Source organism: Chenopodium album, chromosome 10 (assembly GCF_948465745.1).
Source record: "Chenopodium album chromosome 10, dcCheAlbu1.1, whole genome shotgun sequence".
Lineage (NCBI taxonomy): Eukaryota > Viridiplantae > Streptophyta > Magnoliopsida > Caryophyllales > Amaranthaceae > Chenopodium > Chenopodium album.
In genome coordinates this window covers 16,072,727-16,093,942 of record NC_137843.1, presented here as the reverse complement: position 1 = coordinate 16,093,942, position 21,216 = coordinate 16,072,727, and the positions used below count along the sequence as shown (strand labels likewise).

The 21,216-nt window shown below is 35.7% G+C and overlaps 1 protein-coding gene and 1 pseudogene across 2 annotated transcripts; one reads left to right on the top strand and one right to left on the bottom strand.

Moving 5' to 3' along the window:
- Positions 1-216: 216 nt before the first annotated feature.
- Positions 217-10,586, top strand: LOC145564937 (uncharacterized; annotated as a pseudogene).
- Positions 10,587-10,870: 284 nt separating this feature from the next.
- On the bottom strand, positions 10,871-17,764 carry LOC145563700 (amino-acid permease BAT1-like). Of its 2 annotated transcripts, none has more exons than XM_081624133.1 (8): positions 17,159-17,764; positions 16,811-17,071; positions 15,514-15,532; positions 15,176-15,395; positions 14,884-15,065; positions 14,196-14,485; positions 13,975-14,104; positions 10,871-11,467 (listed from the first exon to the last, which is right to left on the bottom strand). In XM_081624133.1, exons 1-8 carry the CDS (start codon positions 17,257-17,259, stop codon positions 11,120-11,122), a joined length of 1,551 nt encoding a protein of 516 aa, XP_081480259.1. In that variant the 5' UTR covers positions 17,260-17,764; the 3' UTR covers positions 10,871-11,119. The 2 variants fall into 2 exon arrangements, with proteins under 2 accessions (XP_081480259.1, XP_081480260.1); XM_081624134.1 differs by having other exon boundaries at positions 17,169-17,242.
- Positions 17,765-21,216: the final 3,452 nt, after the last annotated feature.

Sequence of the window (21,216 nt, the reverse complement as noted above, 5' to 3'; positions counted from 1 at the left end):
TTATTGAAATAATTAATTTCTACCCCTTTCAACTATATAACCTTCATAATTTTCATACACAAAGTATTAAATTCCAATTTTTTCCTGTCACTCATCAAATACACATTTCTCTCTAAAAAAAACCCCTCAAATTAAATACTCTTCTCCATTGGGTACTAATCTGAAACTCGTTGCCCTCATAAAATTCTTGTATTTGTGTGCTTTCGTGAAAGGCTAATGAGTCAAGAGTATAGTGATTATGGGATATCAATCCCTAATTATGCTATGGGAATTCGTATCTTACTGCTTGATCCAAATATGGCTTCACTTATGCACACAACATCAACTCTTGAAGAAGCAACGTACAATGGTACGTTAAAGCGAAAACTATTAATTACTTTTTGCTTATCTTTGCTTCCCGTGCCATTTTTAATTTCTTTAGTTATATATTATTAACTCCTTGTTATTTTCCTTTATTCTTACTTAAGTATTATCTTTTTAATATTTGAAATGAATTTTGTAAAATCGTTTTTAGAGATGAAAATAAAGTGTATCCAGTTTGATTTTGCGATGCTTAGTACAAAATAAATAAGGTGATAAAGAATAGCGTAAGAGAAGAAATTACTACTTTTGTTCATCTCCAATTTGAAACCTGAATTTATTTCTTCATTGTACTAAATTTTTAATAATTAATAACAATATAACCCTCTAGTTAACTTAATGTTTATTTTTTCCATGCTTTGGAAAAGAAAAGACAAGACTATTTTTTTCTTGAAAATTAGTTTTAGTATTTATAATTTTATGGTTTATATACTTTATTTGCTAAATTGATAAGTGACAGATTATTGTAGGAATTTAATCCGTGAGTAGTATTATTGCTTTGCATTGTTTATATACAGAGTATAAGCTTCCTAGGTAATACATCAAGTCCTAGGGAATGAATACATGTTTAATTACATTAACCTAATATAGACAAACATTGGATATAGTCTAATACACCCCCGTAGTCGGAGCGGGAGGGGAACGAACGCTTAGACTATTGCGAAAGTCTTCAAACAGTAGCTGAGGGAGTCCTTTGGTGAAGATGTCGGCTACTTGATACCGAGAGGGAATGTGAAGGACGCGTACTTGGCCTCGGCTTACTTTTTCACGAACGAAGTGGATGTCCATTTCTATGTGTTTTGTGCGTTGGTGTTGAACGGGATTGCCGGAGAGATACACCGCACTTACATTATCACAATAGACCACCGTTGCTTTCTTAATTGGACATCGAAGCTCAAGTAGCAAGTTGCGTAACCAGCAGGACTCGGCTACAACATTAGCCACGCCACGATACTCGGCTTCGGCACTAGAGCGAGAGAGAGTAGGCTGCCTTTTAGCAGACCAAGATAGCAGATTGTCTCCAAGAAAAATACAATATCCGGAGGTGGAGCGGCGCGTATCGGGGCAAGAGAGGTAGGATATAGGTGCAGCCCGAGTTTGAGAGTACCTTGCAAATATCGGAGGATGCGACGGAGGGCTTGCAAATGCTCTTTGCGTGGATCATGCATGAAGAGACAAATTTGCTGGACGGCGTATGAGATATCGGGCCTAGTGAAAGTCAAATATTGCAAGGCTCCGGCGAGGCTTTGATAGAGAGTGGGGTCTTCCACTGGCGGTCCGGAGGTGGCGCTGAGTTTGGCCTTAGTGTCGACCGGGGTGGAGGATGGCTTGCAAGATGACATATTTGCTCGGGCAATGATGTCTTGAGCATATGATTTTTGTGAAAGAAATAGGCCATTGGCGTGATGAGAGACAGAGATGCCGAGGAAGGAGCTTAATTTTCCAAGGTCTTTCATTGCGAACTCCGAACTTAATTTGTGCATGATTGATTTTCGAAGTTTGTCGGAGGAGGCAGTGAGAATGATATCGTCCACATACAAGAGAATATATGCAATTTCCTTCCCATGGCAATAAATAAAGAGAGAGTGATCGGCCTTGCTATGAATAAACCCAATTTTAGACACAAATGTAGCAAACCGATGGTACCATGCTCGTGGTGCTTGTTTTAGCCCGTACAAGGCTTTGTTGAGACGGCAAACATGACCCGGGTTGTTTTTATCACGAAATCCGGGTGGCTGGTGAATGTAAACAGTTTCCTCAATGTCACCATTCAAAAAAGCATTCTTGACATCCATTTGATGAATGGACCAAGATTTGGAGAGAGCAAGAGTGAGGACGGTGCGAATGGTTGCCGGTTTGACCACCGGGCTAAAAGTCTCATCGCAATCGACTCCAACCTGTTGATTTCTGCCATTAACAACGAGTCGGGCTTTATACCGCTCAAAAACACCATTAGCATCTTTCTTGTGGCGAAAGAGCCACATACATGGAATAATATTGACATTAGAAGGACGAGGCACCAACTCCCAAGTCTTATTTTTAATTAGGGCATTGTATTCATCAAGCATGGCATTTTTCCAATTAGGATCATCTAAGACGATGATGGGGTTGCGAGGTAGAGGAGAAGGTGATGTGGAGGCATGAAGGTTAAATAACCTTTTAGGCTTGAAAATGCCATGAGAGCTACGAGTGGACATTTGTGGGGAGAAATTGGGGTTTGGATTTGGGGATTGGGCTGAAATGGGCAGCCCAGTAGGAGGTGGGGGTTGGAGCTGAGTTGAGGCGGAAGTGGGCTGGGCCACGGTTTGGGAGGGGGGAGTGCGTGAGAAAGGGGTATGAGTGTGGGGGGGAGAGTGGGCTGGAGGGGAAGGGGGGATTGGAGAGCCCACATTATTGGGCTAGGCCGTGGGGGGGTTTTGCTTTGTGAGGATTTGATGCAGAATGGTGGGGGAAATGTTAGGATCCAAGAATTCATATGTAGTGGAGGTTGGGGTGTGAATTTTAGAGAAGGGAAAAATAGTTTCATCGAAGATGACATGGCGAGAGGTGAAAATTTTTTTGGTGGACATGTCGTAACACTTGTAACCACGATGATCGGATGAGTATCCTAAGAAGGCACATGGGGTGGAACGTGCTTGAAGTTTGTTTATGGTAGTAGAGGGAAAGAGGGGGTAGCAAAGGCAACCGAAGACTCGAAGATGGGAGTAAGAGGGGTCCTTTTTGTAGAGGATTTTTGTCGGTGAGTTGTGAGCAATTGTTTTAGATGGGAGGATGTTGTGTAAGTAGGTGGCCATTTGTAAGGCATGGTGCCAAAAGGAGGGAGGCATGGAGGAGTGAGCGAGAAGAGTGCGAATCATATTATTTATGGTACGGATTTTTCGTTCGGCCTTACCATTTTGAGTGGAGGTGTGAGGGCAAGAAAACCGGAAAAGCATACCATTTTGTTCAAAGAATTGTCGAAAAGGACCATTATCATACTCTTTCCCATTATCACATTGGAAGCATTTGATGTCACATTCAAATTGAGTTTTAGCATAAGCACGAAATTGAAGAAAATATGAGTGAACTTGGGATTTTTTGCAAATAGGGAAAGTCCATAAAAAATTACTAAAATCATCCAAGAACAACACATAATAAAGATGGCCCGCCGAACTCATTTTAGGTGATGTCCAAAGGTCACTATGAACAATGTCAAAAGGCATGCAAGTACTAGTAGTAGAGGGATAAAAGGGGAGTTTAACATGCTTTCCTAGGGGGCAAGACGAGCATAAAGAAGAGTTTAAAGTTCTATTACATTTAACAAAATGATTCCCCACAAGAGAGCGCAAAACATTGGCGCCGGGGTGGCCTAGTCTATCATGCCATAAAGACGAAGATAAAGTAGCAAAAGAGGAGGGGGGAGATGCTTGAAATGTGGCGGTGGAGAGAGGGTAAAGATCACCGGAGCTATCACATCGCATACGAGTTGTCCCCGTCGAAAGGTCCTTCACAGAAAAACCAAACGGGTCAAACTCTATAGAAACCCAATTATCACATGTGAATTTTCGGACAGAAATCAGATTTTTAATTATTTTAGGAGCATGTAGAACATGATTGAGGGAGAAGGGAGGGTGGGGGGAAGGTAAAAAAAGTACGACCAACACCACTAATTGGAATGCCATGCCCGTTTCCAACAATTATATTGTGATTATTCCCCAATTTAAAATAAGAAGAGAGAGTACCTTGGTTTGCCGTCATGTGGGATGTAGCACCGGTATCCATGTACCATCCATCGTCCGGTGGGGTGAGAGATAGAGTATGCATAGCCTCATTGATGTCCGTCGGAGCATACGAAGTAGAAGGAGCAGTAGCATTGAAGGCTTGTTGTTGTTGATGAGGTCTCGGGCCTAGGATGCCCTGCTGCTGCCGTGGTCCATGTTGGCGAGCCCAACCAGAAGTAGGATAAGGGCAGGGGGGGTAGCCCAAGTATGTTGGGCCCAAGGAGGGTATTGGGGCCATGGTGTCCAAGGAGCCCAAGGTTGAAATTGTTGCTGTTGCTGTCGATTTTGTTGATGCTGGTGGTTGTTGTTGTTTCGGCCGTTGTTGTTGTGGTTGCGCCCCCGGCCACGACCACCACCTCCACGGTGGCGACCACCGCCGCGAGAATTGTTGCGGTTGTGTGGTCGATTTTCATCAGAAACAGAGGAGGGACTGTCAAGGTAATGAGAGGAGTCGTTGTTGGTGGCGACAAGGGCGGAGCCGGCGGTGATTGACTCATTTTCGGCCTGATTTGCAAGTCTTGATTCCTCTAATGTTAACATGGACCGTGCTTTGTAAAAGGAGGGCATGGGGTCCGATTGTTGAAGGATTGCCGCAACCCCATCAAATGATTTTGGTAGACCACGAATGAGAGTGAGGACGAGACGGTGATCGGGGACCGGAGCACCAACGTTAGCAAGTTGATCGGCGATCATCTTCACATGTTGACAATAAGCAGAGATGTTGGGAAAATTTTTCATCTCAACATTAGAAAATTGGCTTTCCAATTGAACGGCACAAGAGTGTTTGTTGTCTTGAAAGATATCTTTCAAGCGTTCCCAAGCTTGTTGAGCGGATGAATCGGGTTCAAGAATTGTGGTGAGGAGGTCATGAGAAATGGTTCCGTAGATCCAACCAAGCACAATAGCATCGAGACGTGACCATAGAAGGGGGTCAGCGGGTTCGTCCTTCTCTGCAGGAGGTAAGATATGGTGGAGAAGGTCATATGCACGAGTATGCACCTTGAAGAGCTCTGCCCATGAAGAATAAAGACCCTTGTTTATCTCCAAGGTGATAGGGATAATGCTTTTAATATTGTTAACTGCAATTGCAGGGTGAAAAGGGGAAGATTTTGGCAGAGGTTGGTCTTCAGCCATGGCTGCTGCCGTGGAGGGAACAAGAAGACAAGAGAAGATGAAAAGGCAAAGAGAATAGGGGGGGACCTAACCTAGGCTGATACCATGTAGGAATTTAATCCGTGAGTAGTATTATTGCTTTGCATTGTTTATATACAGAGTATAAGCTTCCTAGGTAATACATCAAGTCCTAGGGAATGAATACATGTTTAATTACATTAACCTAATATAGACAAACATTGGATATAGTCTAATAATTATGATGGACATTTTTGTTCTTTTGATTTGGTATGCTTTCTTTGTGATTCTTTTGTATTGAAATAAATTGTGTGTAGTGATGAATTTGAAAATTAGTTACAGTTTCAATATATATTTATAATTTTTTCGTGGGTCTAAACATCAAGTCATATAATTTTGGCTTGATTATACATTTTTTTTTAATCCTAAAATTTTAATATTTAGGGAAGAAACCCCCCTCCCCCTTTTTTTTTTCCTTGAAACAAAGGTTTTTTTTTTTTGTTTTTTTTTTTTTTTTTGGTGGGGGGGTAATGCTTGATACATCAAACTTGAAAATACTAGAGGGAAATCAAACTAAGATGGTTCATATATAAGATCTTAATTTTTCTATGGTTTAATACTTTCATGAAGGATTTATCTTATTTATAAGTTGGTCATATTGAATTGAAAATATCAATGAATTTATAAATTAACCCTTCTTCAAAACACTCCCCCCCTAACACCCCCCCCCCCCACCAAATTATATGAAAAAAATAAATATTAATGAAAATGATTATACTCCATAACATATATGTATGTAGTTTAGTAGGCAAAGTCTGGGGACAATTTTGTTATTTTCAATTTATCATTACATGATAATTGAACTAATTAGTTGATATACTTTTTGTCATGATTAATTAGGGAATAGTTTCTTTTTCTTTCATCCTAATTTGTCTTAATTGTAATTGTTTTTTGCTCAATTGGAATAATTTTTTGTTACTAATTTATTTATTTATTTATTTATTTACTGAATTTAAAGTATGGTTTTTAATCTTAATTTATTTATATATATATATATATATATATATATATATTTGACAACGATGACTAAATAACTTAAATTATTTTTTTTTATTGATTTCCTATTATATTTTGTTAAAGTTTTTATTTTTACTTATTTTTAATTAGCTAAACTTAATTTTTTTTTTTTACTAAACTAATATTATTTTTACTGAACTTAACTTATTTTCACTGAATTATTGAAATAAGATGAAAAGAATTATTGAAATAAGATGAAAAGAATAGAGTGTAAGTGAATATTATTGTTTTGTGACTCTTGATACACAAAAATATTATTATTATTATTATTATTATTATTATTATTATTATTATTATTATTATTATTATTATTATTATTATTATTATTATTATTATTATTATTATTATTTTGAAATAGTGATATATTATTGAGAATTAGAGCTACACACTACATCTAGAAAAAAAATTAGAAAATGTTTTATGCTTTTACTTAAATTATTTATACATGAAAGCTATCTTTATCCAAAAGAATCTAAATCACATAAGGTTTACTCATTCATTTTTACTGTAATAATATACAAGTACCTCCACTAGTGTACATTTTTAAGTGTTACGCTTTGACTTTTTTCACTATTAACAGTTTGACTTGATCATTTTATACTATTATATAATAAATAAATTTTATTGTTTAATATATTGTTGGATTTTTCATAATGTATACTTTCATAATATCAATTTTCTTATAATTTTACTAACATATATGATTAAATAAATTAATAATCAAAGTCATGTCTCGACTTGTATATTTGGTTAAAGTATAACATTAAAAAAAAAAAACACGTATATTTTTGTTTCATACTTTCAATAATTTGCTTTTGTCGATTTGTAAGTCATAATATGAATGTATTTATTTTTCGGTAGTTGTGCAAGGAAAGTGTTAATTGTCGATTTTTATATAAGACCTGGTTTTCTGTCTATTTCTAAGTAAGAAATGTAATTGTGCTATCAATAATTTAACAATTGTTTTGTCGATCGTGGATTCTTGTTTAATTTATAAATGCAATATTCTGATGGTTTTATACTTTTATGTAAGAAATGCAATTGCTTTGCCGGTTTGTGAGTGTTCAATATCAACACACGTGCATTCACAAACATGCAATTACAAAATAGTTGATTTGCTATGGACACACATATTTTAGAAGTTTGTAAGTTGCTTGTAATAAAAATAATGTTTTTTTTTTTTTTTTTCGTTTTTCATGTAGTGAATTGAATTAATTTTCTCAATCGTTAGTTATGAATACGACTATAGAAGTATGCTACCAATAAATAAAAGCTACCTCTACAAGCTAGAAATATTTTAACATAACTTCAAATTTACTACCTTGATTTTTTTCCTACACACTATTCATATGGAAAATGTATGAAAAGTTTGCTGATGAAGTTTCTTAAAACAATTTATATCATGTGAAATTTTGTTTGATCCCTTTCAATATATATATTTTCACAATATTACATTATTTTTTATATAATTTTTTTTTAACTATTGTACGATTAAATATATTAAAGGTTAATAAATGGTGTGCATTGTTGACCATGTAAAATGCAAGTGAAATAAACAGAGTTAGTAAAATTAATTTTTTTTAAAAAAAAACAGAAGTATTAGAGATATTCCAAATTTCAAGTTACTTGTTCATATTTTTAATTTTTTTTTTTTTTTTTTTTTTTTTTTTGTAGTTACAAGTGCTGAATTCCCAAACGTAGCACTCAAAAAGTCAAAATGATGCAAGAACGAGCAAATGACTTCGACCTAGTCATTGCAGCAATGGACATGCTAGAAATGGACGGCTTTACATTCCTTAAAATTGCGAAAATAGTTTCAGACCACCCTGTTGTCTGTGAGTTTCAATAGAGTTTCTACTGCATGTTTTAGTTCAACCAATTGATTACCTAATTAGAAATGTGTATTGCAATGAACTTCGTTTTAATATTTCATTGGTTGTAGTGACCACCTATAAGAAGCATGATCCATTGGCTTTCGAAGCTATTGAACGAGGAGCTTGCGAGCTTTGTACTGAACCTATAAAGCGGGAGGATGCACAATATTTCTGGCAATATGTGTTCAGAAAAGATAGAAATAAGACTCAAACTGATATCAGGAAAACAGGAAAAGAGTTACCTCAGAATGAGCAACTAACAGGCATCTCTGCAGGAAAAGGCAAAGAGATCGCGACTGAGTCTCCTTCGAGTAATTTATCAGTTGCAGTTGGAGCTAGCAGGCATCCAGAGAACAACCAGAAGAGAAAAAGAGTGCAGTATGGTAATGAGAAAACATTGAACGACGATACAGAAACCTTGACAGGTAGAATACAGTACAAGAAAATCATCAGGTGGAATACTGGATTCATACTAGGTTTATGGAAGCACTTATGAAGGGCAATGAAGAAGGTAACACACCAAAATACGAGTTATCTATTGAAGTTTCGTCATATAGCCTTACATTCACATAATACAGACAATATCCTAACTCTTAATTTTTTTTTTAAAGCGATTATTCCAGCACAACCAGGGCCAGGAATTGCATATTTAGCTGCTTTAGCTCAGGTAACAAGCCATCTTCTTTTGTTTTATTTTTCACTCATTAATTCTATCTACTTTTTTTCTTTATAATTAAGTTCTGCAGTTGAGCTTCTGCAAGTAATTCATGAACTCAAATCTTGTAAGGAAAAGCAACGTAGTAGTCTTTGATTTTGGATACTGTTGTATCTGCAATCAATCATATATGCTCCTTAATTATAGGCGATTGAAATAATGTTCACATACTAAAATTTGCAGTAGTCATTCCCTATTTTTTTTACATGTAATCATCAATGCTCTATGTTTCTCTTGTTTTTAAGCACTTGTATAGTAGTTAAGCTTTTGTTATTACCTCCCTCAGAAAAACAAAGAACGTGGTGATCATCCTTCTACCAATGTAGCAACTCCAATAAGTGCTTCTGATACAATACAAGTTCAGGGTCTTTCGAATTCTACCAATATAGCAACTCCAACAAGTGCTACTGATACAATACAAGCGCTCCCAGATGCAAGTTATGCTATAACCAATGCTCAAAGGTCAGGAGCTACTCCAAGGCAACAACCACAAAATGCACTCAGCAATGCTGCTGCTATAAGACAGGGCTATCGCTTTCTTCAAAATCATGGTTTAAGTCTACCAAGTCCTAGAGTTTTAAGTGGCTCTGGAATTGGACAACAACTCTATGGCACCGCTAGACTTAACCTTGGGAATACGAATAATGTCAGCCAGATTGGAATGCTAAATAGAACAAGCTCTATGAACAAAACTTCACATTTATTCAACACCAGTAAGGCAGTAATCAATTGGCAGTTAATGAGACCACTGGCAATCAATCGCTTCTTAGAGGAAGGATTGCTCAAATTCGACATGCATACTTGAATAATACTGGCACAGGTATGTTTACATATTTAAGCATTATATACGTGGTTTAAAACTATTTTAAATTGTAAGAGTACATAATCGATATAATTTTGAATCTGAAATAGAGAATGCAAGTTCCATACCAAACTTACAGACTGAAACAGCTGTGTTTTCACCATCAAGCTGCAACAGAACTGGCTCTCAGTCTGAAAACATTAGCAATGGAGATGTCGGACGTACAGGCGAGTTGGTGAGCAGACAGACTAATGTTCAGGGGAATAATTCTTTTCCGAATTATGGATATAATGGATCAAGCATTATTAATCCAGGGTCTTCTCCTTTACTAAGTTCATGCGCACCATACCTTAATCAATTTTCAAATGCATCATCAGAGAATTATGTTGAATCTTTTATGCAGAATCCTAGCAACTTACACAGCTTACAGGTCGAAACAACAGGATTACTTCAGCCTCCATATGTTCCCAATTTTAACAGTAATAACAACAGCCTTTTGCCTTCTTATGGTTTAGAAAATCAGGCTATACAACCTGCAAATGATTTAGTTGGGAATATCCTTCAAGATGCTGGAGTTACAGGTTCTACTGAAGAGATCCCGAATACTGCAGACCCAAGCCGCACTTATCAGCTTACTGATGAAGACAATATCTTTGAAGCATTTTTAGCCGAGGTTAAACATACATCTTATCAGAACTTCTCATTGCTTATATAAGAAAAAATCTATAAAAGCTGTAACATATTTTTTTGGGTGGTTTATTCGTTTATATAACTTACCAGTTGCTATTGTTGGGTGTTTACAGATAAACAATGATCCAGGCAGTGATTTCTCGAGCTTGGGCTTCAACACTGGCAATGATGCATGAAGGGGAAGATACTTCATCAGGATGGAACTGATATGAACCTTGATGATACATGCTTACAAAAATAGTTGGCCTTTTCCTTGATTTGTTTTAGCTGTCAAACTTTAGTTTGCGCATTCAGACATGTGCGCCACAACATTGACTTGTTATTGAGACAATTAGACCAGTTGATTTGCTGAATTTGGTGCTTATGAATCCTGTGCTTGTTCTCAAGCCCAACGATGCATATACTTCATTATATTGTGCTGCAAATTGTTCTACAAAATAATCATCTGTCTTCAGACCAATCCAATAAAAACTAGTCACCTAAAAATAGATTTACAGTATATCTTACAAAGTTATCTTCTGCTTTCACATATAAGATGTTGAACAGTATTTATAACCAATCTTATGGCCTATCAATGAAGATGATGGGAAAAGAAATAAGAGAAAATGTAAATGAGGCAAAATCAAACTATCATCGGAAGACATAAACCTGCTAGTAATTGAGACGTGTGTTGTCATTCATATTACAAAGAGAGAACACAATTCATGAATCAATTAAGTACATTTGTAATAGGACCTGTAAACCAATGCCTTGCTCGTAAAATCCATGAAGAAACTGTGAGGATCAACAAACCACCGACAGCCACAGGTGTATAATTAAGGTTCTCTGTGTCAATGGGATAGGCAACAGGCAAGGAGAACAAAACAGAAATGGTGATTACCCAGAGTACAGCAATCCATCCAACAAGTATACCATATCGTCCCAGATTGAAAGGTCCCGGGATGAAAGAATTGCGAGCCAAGGTGACTCTGAAGAAGATAGGCAAGGCATAAGCTATATACAGCCCAATAGTTGCTATTGATACCATCGCTTCAAATGCCACCAGGCTTCCAAGAGACTGCCAGAGGAGAAGACAAAACGAAAAGAAAAAGAACAAACAATTAATAGATTAATGAATGGTGTTTGTACTGCAATAGTTGAAAGTCAAATGGTTTTTTTTGGCTATTAAAGTTATAGTCTAATGCCAGAAGCTGATAAACAACAATGAGCATGCTATAGAGAGGGTTGAATCCTTAACATAAACACAATAAACTTATCAACTTTACATTAATGAACAAACCATGCCTAATCCAGTAATCCTACAACTGATAAATTTGGAAAAGGACTAGGATGCAGCATGAGTCATCCAACTAGTTATAATGTTTATACTCCTGTGAAAGCATATTTAACTACAAGTTTTAGAACTTAAATTGTAGCCAAAAGAATGGAAAATTCAACTAAATCTCCTATCATGGTGTCAGATCAGAACTTCAAAACTAAAGGGAAGAGATCTATAATGATGCAATACTGCAAAAGGTGTAAGTGCTGACATGGATAACTTTTTCTGTGGAAATGAACAGCGAATTGAAAGTAGTGGCTTCAATAGGTTGAAGTGCAATAGGAATCTTAGAGGCAAAATAGGGTTCATATAATTGGTGATGGATCTAGGTAAGCCCTAGTAGATCCATTTATCAACATGCTTTTGTGCATCACATTTTCTAGGAATGATTATCTAATAGCTCATAGATACTTCAGTTATCTGAAGGAGCAGGGTAGAGAGGGGGGGGGGGGGGGGGGGGGTGGGTGGCTGCACTTAAAATCAACTTTAAGGCATATAACAGAATCAGTTGAAAATTCATGGAGAGTGAAGTATTTTATTTTTGAAATCCATTTAATTGTGGATATTGAGTTTCCCTTATGATCAAAATGTGGGTTGCAGCAGTTTGATCCCCAGATTCCCCTCTCTCCATATCCCGGGTAAAAGTGAAGGTGTAGGAATATTCTCTTTTGTTAAAAGGCTGTATATTTGAACTAGCCTGTTTCGGCTGTTTGGTTAACGAAGCTTTGTTCAACCATTCCACTTTATGTAACCCTTCACCACCCCAGCCCTTCCCTTTTGTAAATAGGGTGCATATAACCCTTACCCTTCCATCATAAAGCTGTAATCAAACTCTGAATCTGTTTGAAGAATATTGAGTGGCAGTTAAAAACATTGATATAACATGTGTCAGAACCAAGACAGCATTAGCCTAAATTATTCTTCCTGCCTGAATAAATTTATGTGATTCCAATCACCAGACCTGCAGACCACCAGTTATATCAAACCCTGAATCTGTTTAAAGAATTTTTGACTGGCAGTAAAAAAGAACTGATATAACATGTGAGCCATCGCAACAAAGACAGCATTAACCAAAATTATTCTTCCTGCTAGTAATATATATATATATGATTCCAGTTACTAGTCCACCAGTCTGTTTAGTTTCATTTTCTACTTGAAACTAAAATGATTTTCACTTGTTTCTTCACAATCCCACAAGCAGTTTGACAAGACTTTATTGCTGATTTGTCCAAAGTAATGATTTAATTAAATGGAAGGAGATTATGATAAGCAATGAGAGATGGTTGCATAGGGCCAAGTTAAACTTGAAGTCCAACATTACCATAGAGATATTTCAAGCTCCATTAACGGCTTAAGGTTACATATGTGTTGAGAGACAATGAAAAGTTGAAGTGGTAACAATAATTTAAGTTTACTACTGCAAATGCTATAATGGCATACCTAAGAGATAGGATATATAGGTTCTTAATTTGTAATCTGTATTATTGGGAGATGCTTTTTTCGATCTGCAGAACTATCTTGATAAAAACTAATCCTAGGAAGAGGCTATCAGAATTCGAAAAAATTCAAGATGGATGCTGTTTGTTTGGAAAGTTGTTAATAAAGGGATTCCTACTTTTGAAAATTTGAATGGCTGGAATTCTGTCCTTATAGGTTCAGATGCAATCATCAATTTTTATATTGTCCATTAGCTAGTACAAACAGTTTGGCAAGCTTAAGTGTGCCGAGTGACATGCATAGCAAGCTCTTGGCTGAGGAATGAGTGACTGGCTTATTTATTTCCAGAGGGGAAGGATAGAGCGAGGAAGTTCATCAATATCCTTTAGAGTGTTATGAATTCATTGAGATCATGTTCTTACTAAAGGAAAAAAACCTTTTGCTGAATCTTTTAGACTTTTAAAATAAGCTTTTAAAATATGCACTGAATTATTTGTTAATTTCTTTTCTCACAGCCTCTTTTTGGACTAAAAGTGGTATTGCAAGTGTACAATCATTGTGCCATTCAAGACAGTTCCTCCCTTAATGCATAGTGCACAAACAAAGTAACATTATTATTGCAAAGATATTGTCACAATGCACAAACTAAGTAACTTTTATATTATTAAGATTACCGCAAGTCCATAACATGTCAATTCCCAAGTAGGAGCATATAATACGCATATTTTCTAGTCAGAGAAATTATTTCAGCTCGATATTATTAATGTGCACTTTAACTAAAAGATTCATGGACATTTTTCAGTGCATACCGTCAATGCCATGCAGAAGGAGATGAAAGTAGACATCCACACCGCATTGATAGGAACTTCTTGTCGGTTCACTTTATGCCATACTGATGAAAAAGGCATGGCACCATCTCTTGAGAATGCATAAGCCATTCTGGGTAGAAATATTAGATTTTATGAGATTTCGTCAATCCAGGTTAATAAAAACAGAAGAAAGAATTTTCATGATCAAGAAAAGTGTATACCTAGAATTGCTGGTAACTGAACTCATGCCACAGAAAAATATGGCCACAGCAACTATGCACAGGCAAATTATTCCTCCTATTCCAGTACCATATCTGCTTTTGAATGCTTGGTAGAATACTTGAGCTATGGCATAACCGCCAGCATCATTTTCGCTACTTAAAAGGTAAGGAATATCAGTGACTGCAAAGGTGATCCCGATGATGTAAGCCCAACCAAAGATTATTGATATACCAATGGCACTAATAATTCCTTTAGGTCCATTTGTATCTGCATCCTTGGTTTCCTCTGTCTGCCATTCAAGTTAAACTAAGTTAATGTAAGCAGAGATGATGTCTATTTTCTATCTGGAATAAGGAGAAAATTGTTGGAAGTAGACAATACGTTTAATACATGTTTATGCAATTAGTGTCCATATTGGCTTTCGTATAAAGTTGAAAGAAAGGCCATAGAGTAAATTGTCTGTAACTCAAAGTACTGTCATATTTACTGTAAGAATTCAAAGTTATTGTACTTGTTGAAATAAGAAAAACAAATAGAGTTATCTAATTTTGGATCATTAATCGGCACTGAATGTGGTAACTGGAACAAAAGATTAAAAAGCAGGTTATATGCTCACAAGACTATGATGCTTGACATCAGTTTCTTAGGGAAAATTATCTCTTCTATAAGGAAGGACATACTCCTTACCATATGTGCAGATGCATCATAACCTGTTAGCGTATATTGACTCATCAGGAGTCCAATAAGGAAGATATACGGTCTACTGCTTATACCATTTCCATTATCAGTGTTGAAATGTGTAAAAACAAACTCAGCACTGGCTTTTTGCTTGGCAGCCAGGGGAATGGCAATCATAAGGACAACAACACCTAGAAGAACAACAATATTGATTATGTACAAATTTTATGCTCCAATATAGGGGTTTCTACATTCTAAAACATTCCATAACAATCATTGACAATAAAGGAAGAGATTGTACCTCCAACATTCCAGGCTGCTGCAAGCTGCCCCAAGAATGATAACAGTGAAATAGGAAGGCTGTTCAAGATAGCGTGCAAAAGTAAAATTCCGCCATGAAAACCTATTACAACATATTTGGATGCTTCATAACCACCACCATTTTTCCCACCAGTGCTAAGTAGAATGATAACTTGAATCAGCTGTGCCAGAGAGAAATCCACACTAGCTGTGACAGCCCACTGCCAATGAAAGACGATATAACCAAATGTAAAGCCTTCCTGCATAAAATGTTGAATTTCTAATAGCAAATGGAGTGTTCTAGCCATCTGACATTCAGAGCATCATTCTTAGAATTACCTGACCAACAATGTTGAACCTGCAAGATATAAAGTTGACATTCATTCTTTATTTTGGAGTATTAAATATGAAAATATACACATGAATAATAAATTTGGAATTATAATACATTCAATTATAACATCGACAAAAAAAAAAAAAAAAAAAAAAAAAAAAAAAAAAAAAGAACAAAAGCCCTAATGATGTAACTACTACTTTAAAGGGAAACATATCCGAGTAATGAAACAGAAAGTTTAAGATAGGATCATGATAAACTTTATAGAGTTAGAATACAAATACAACATTGATCATACACACTATGATTTCAATGCCTTGTAAAACTGCTTATCTAAGGTGAGTATGAAATAAGTCATGAACTTTATAAAACAACAATCCTCCCCGACCATTGATTAGAAGGGATAACCAAGACAGTATACTGAAATTTATAATCAATGCATCCATTAAGATTAAAAGTGTAAATGTGGCTATTATGTTTACAATACAAGTAGGTTGAAATAATTGTTATGTAGTAGACACTGCACATAAGAGTGATAGACCTTTGAGAGTTACTGCACATCTGCACTTGTAGGTATAATGTCCATATGCCTTTGAGGAAAGGACCTCCTCAAAAAAATAAAGACTATGCTTAAGCTTTCTCTTTCATAACCATGCAAATGGTAGAGACAAAGAGTTACACTACTAGATATTGCCAAATTTTGCAAGAGTATTCATTTGTAGAAAGTTGATCAAGCTCTTCCATCATTTCCTATTTGAACATTGACAAAAAAAATTGCTAACTTATATGCATATATATAACATAAAGTACAAAATTATTCCTCATTGAATGATTGAAGAAAAGTGTTCTCTTATTGGTACTCCGTATTATTTAAGCCATTTCCATTAATATTTGACAAACTTTTTGGACAACAAAAAGTACTACATAATCACATACTCTGTATACGCCTCACATAGCCAAAAAGGGCAATATCTAAATGCAATATCAAGTTTTCAACCCGAGACTAAACCAACTAATCTAGTTAACATTCACAACAACACATGAACTTTCATGATAAGAAAAATTCATGGGATGGACCATGATACATTTAATCCAATGATTTCCAATACTTAATTTGCCAAAATAAAATAACAATAATAAATACCAATACGTGAATTTCTTTCAAAAGTTACTTATGATTAGATTTACTCACCCACCCACCAACCAACCATGATACAATTATAACCGTTATGAACTGGACAACCACAGAAAACTATAAATACAACACTTTAATAGTTTTTTAATACAAGTGTGAAGAATTACCAGCCAGTGAGCCAAGAAGCAAAGGGAGCCCAAGAAGGACCAGCAAGCTTAGCACTCCAATAATACAGCCCCCCAGAAGTAGGATAAGACGAACAAATCTCCGCCATCGATAAACCCACAAACATCGTAAACAACCCCGCGATAAACCATCCATACACCATCACCGCCGGTCCTCCGAACTGCAACCCATTATTATACAACGTCGTTACTCCGGTTAATATCGATATTATTGAGAACGAGATTGCAAAATTCGACACCACTCTGCAACATCATTTTTTCAAATATTCAGTAATCAAAACTAATATCCAAATTAATTTAAACCCACTAAATAAAATGCAATAAAATTACGAGAGATCACGCTTGAGTTCTTGTTTGTAACCAAGTTGATTGAGTCGAGCATGGCCGGAATCCACTGGAACGACGTCGTTTTCTGTTCCTGCTACTACCATTATTGCTCTGTAATTTTCTTTTATTTATTTTTTCCAAGATCTTGGGAAAAAGATAGCTAATGAGTGGAGAAGTGGGCGTTGACTAAAATGAAATGGGTAATTTTTTTAATTTTTTATTTATTTTTTTTGTCACTCTAATCTTGCTACTTTGCAAGATGCAAGAATTTGTGCAACAGAAAGAAGAGAAGAGGAGAGAGAAAAAAAAAATGACTAGAGAGTTAGAGATGGAGGAGTAGACAACGCAACTGAAATGAGAATGTGTTGGCTGATTTCGTTTTTTCTTGACAAATTTGCCAACTTTCTTTGTTGACGAATTTTGCCCGTCGGAGAAAAAATAAATTAAAAAAAATATATTTATACTATTGAAAATTTGAAAATGATTGAATATAATCTTTCCTTTTCATTTTGCCCAATTTCCATTTTTTATCCTAAATTATTCAGCGGATTTTTAATGCCCAGACAGCCACACGGCAAGGTGTTACATCAATAACCCCATTAGTAACCCCAATTAAGTAATCCCTTTACTAACCCCTCAATAACCCTCTATTATTAACCCCAATTAAGTAACCCTCTTAGTAATCCCCTACGACCCCTAGTAACCCCTAACCAACTAAATAACCCTAGTAACCCCTAATCAAGTAAGTAACCCTTAATCCTACCACCTCAAAGTCTTAAACTCCACGCTACCACCACAATTCACTGAAACCACAACACAACCTAGATCCAACCAAACCGTAAAAAGAAAAAAAAAATCAAATAAATACCTTAAAAATTAACAATGACTTCGAATTTTATTTTAAATATGGCTAAAAAGGCAAAAACACCACCCTTGAAACCACCGAAAACCATCACCACCGACGACAAACGAATCACTTTAGAGAAAGAAAGTTTTAAAGAGAAAATGAAAGGAGAGATGAGAGGAGAGGGCAGATCTTAGAGGAGAAGAAGAAAAGAGGAGAGAGAGAAGGGAAAAAAAAATATATTGCGGCTAGCCACACGGTGCAGCCAGCCACATATAAAAGTTTTGCGTAAATTATTTCTTCCTTTTGATATTAGTTGCAATATTTTGAATGGCACATTGTCTATGTACATTAAAATCATATTAGATTTATTTAAAGTTACCTCAATATATAATTGACTAAAAATTACGCTAAAATAATTCGATGTATAATAATTGTCCTTACACTATTTATAAGTGTTTTTTCATACTTTAAAAGGTAGAGATTTTTAAATAGTTTTACATTTACAATATTTATTGTAAACCGTCTTATTTAAAGTTTGTGATGATTTTTTTTATCTTAACTTGGACAACTTATTTAAAGTTTGTGATGATTTTTTTATCTTAACTTGGACAACTATATGAAAGTTATTTCTAAATTCACAAAAAGTTAAATCTTGTTTTGGATTTACAACAAGCGTATACTTGTTTGTTCATATATTGTACACATTTTTGTTTGGTAATTATCTATTGATTTATTTTTTATAAGAAATGTGCCTTGAATTATAGCCAAGCTTGAGTCGGGAGCTAGGAGTTGGGAACTCAAAAAGAAGTGGAGTAAGACACGTCCATGCCTTCTCAACGAATTGAGAAGAGACCAAGATCGGCAAAGGCACGGCTGTGCCTCAACGGACTTCAAAGGTACTTGGAGAGGCACATCTATGCCAGTAGCAGGCACATTCGTGCATGAGGGTTTTTGGACCAAATTAATTCGATTTTGCGTGTGGGGACTTATATCCTTATTTAAGGAATTCCTTTGATTCTTTCCTAGTCTAGGGGTTATTATAAAATACCTCTAGGTTATTTCCTAATCTAAGAGTATTTTTTTGTGTATTTCTAATCCGTGACTTGTGAGATAGATAGTATTACACATTCGAGAGACTATCAATCTATTTTCTGTAATTGTTTTCCAAGATCAATAAAACAATTGCTCTCGCTTGCCTGTGGACATAGCCAACACGTTGTTGGTGAACCTCAAGTGATTAGAGCTTTCCTCCTAATTCCAAGAGATATTGGGATCAATTCTCATCACCTGCCTTTGTGGCTCTCTAAACACTAAAAAAAATGCACAATATGATGCACCATACCATAGATTATTAAAGAAGATTTTCTCCAGTCAATGAATTAATAGTATGAGCACAATACAATTAATACATAGTACATATAAAGATATTGATTATTTAATTAGTATGGCACCCATGCACAACAATTCACATTCAAAGAAGTCACAGATTAGAGAAAGTCTCCTTCAATCATTAATGTGGTAGAGTGTAGGTTTATCTTATATTCTTATCAATGAAAGTCAACATACAGAACTCATCTATAAAAAGAAAACCTGGTATTAATTACGAGAGAGAAGAAAGAATATCACGATATATTATGTTATGAACTTCTTAAAAATATATTTTATGGCAAAATTAAATTGGTGCTTGATTGATATTAGAATTGTAATAGAGACAGGATTTTGAATCTTGCTTCTAGCTACGGGTGTTTGATGAGTCCAGTCGTGATTGAGCTTAGGAAGGTTCGTTCGATCTAGGCTAGTACGTTGAACAAATCTATACCTCAATTATTAGTAGCTAGGTTGAGTCCACGCCTTTGATAAGTTTCAAAAATACAACTATACACTAGACCTGGCAATTCTGACCCTGACCCTATGACCCGACCCATGACCCGAAAATAGTGATCCGAAATTGACCCAAAACCCGAATCAATCTGACCCGATGTGGAATTGATCCGACCTTAACTTGAAACCCGAAATGACCCGACTCAAAACGACCCGACCCGAGATGACCCGAGACCAAAAGTTGACCCGACCCGTAGTGACCCGACTTTTAACTTGAATTAATTGACCCAAATAGACTCGAAACCCAAAGTGACCCGAATCAAAATTATCTTATACCTTAAATGACCAGAATCTATTTAAGCTAAAGACTTGACCTGAGCAAACCGAAATAGAAAAAAACCGCAATCAAATTGACTTAATTTTTTTTATTAATTTGTAATGTGTAACAGTGTAAGTAATTTACATATTTTGAGCATTACTTTTCTCGATTTCTTCGGCCTTTTATCTCTATAAGTTATTAAAAAATTGTAAAAAGATTGAAATTTAACGACTATTCTACGGAGTTTGTCCATAAGATTAAAAAAATTAACTAAAGCTCGAAATAAAAGTCACAATTCTCACAAGTCTAGAAAAAAAAAATAGTACAATAATAATGTGTACATAATATAATATTCAATACCAAATGAAATTACAAAATAATTTTAAGTCAAACAATTACTGTATTCCATGAAAAAAGTAGGCTTAATAAATATAGTGAGTTTCTCGTCAAAAAATATATAAATATATACCATGTATATAGAGTTGAATTTAACCCAATGCATCGACCCGAATATGACTCGACCCGTAGTTGACCAGAAAATTTGGACCCTAAGATTGACCCGACCCGAACTGACTCGACCCGAAAATTGACCCGACCCGAACTGACCTGACCCAAACTTGACCCGACCCAAAATGTTGACCTGAAACCCTACCCGACCCGACTATCAGTTGACCCGAAATCAACCCGAAAACCAAAATGACCCGACCTGACCCGAAGTTGACCCGATAACTTTTTGACCCGAACTTGACCCAACCCGAAATGACCCGACCCATACCCGACCCGAAAGACCCATTTACCAGGTCTACTATACACAGAGAAAATAAATGTTATCATGTGATAATCCGCATTTGCATATTTGCATTATTATAAGCTAATTACTTTGACTACATATTTTATTATTATATAAAAATCAAATATTTTCATGCGATGATGTGATACTCCGTATATTTTAAAAGACTTTATCGATTCCTTCATCATTTAACGCGTTTTATATGTGTTTGATCACACCATAATACTGCTTGTAAAAGGACAAAGTAACTCCTACATAACACTGATCGAGTGATCTTTGTCATA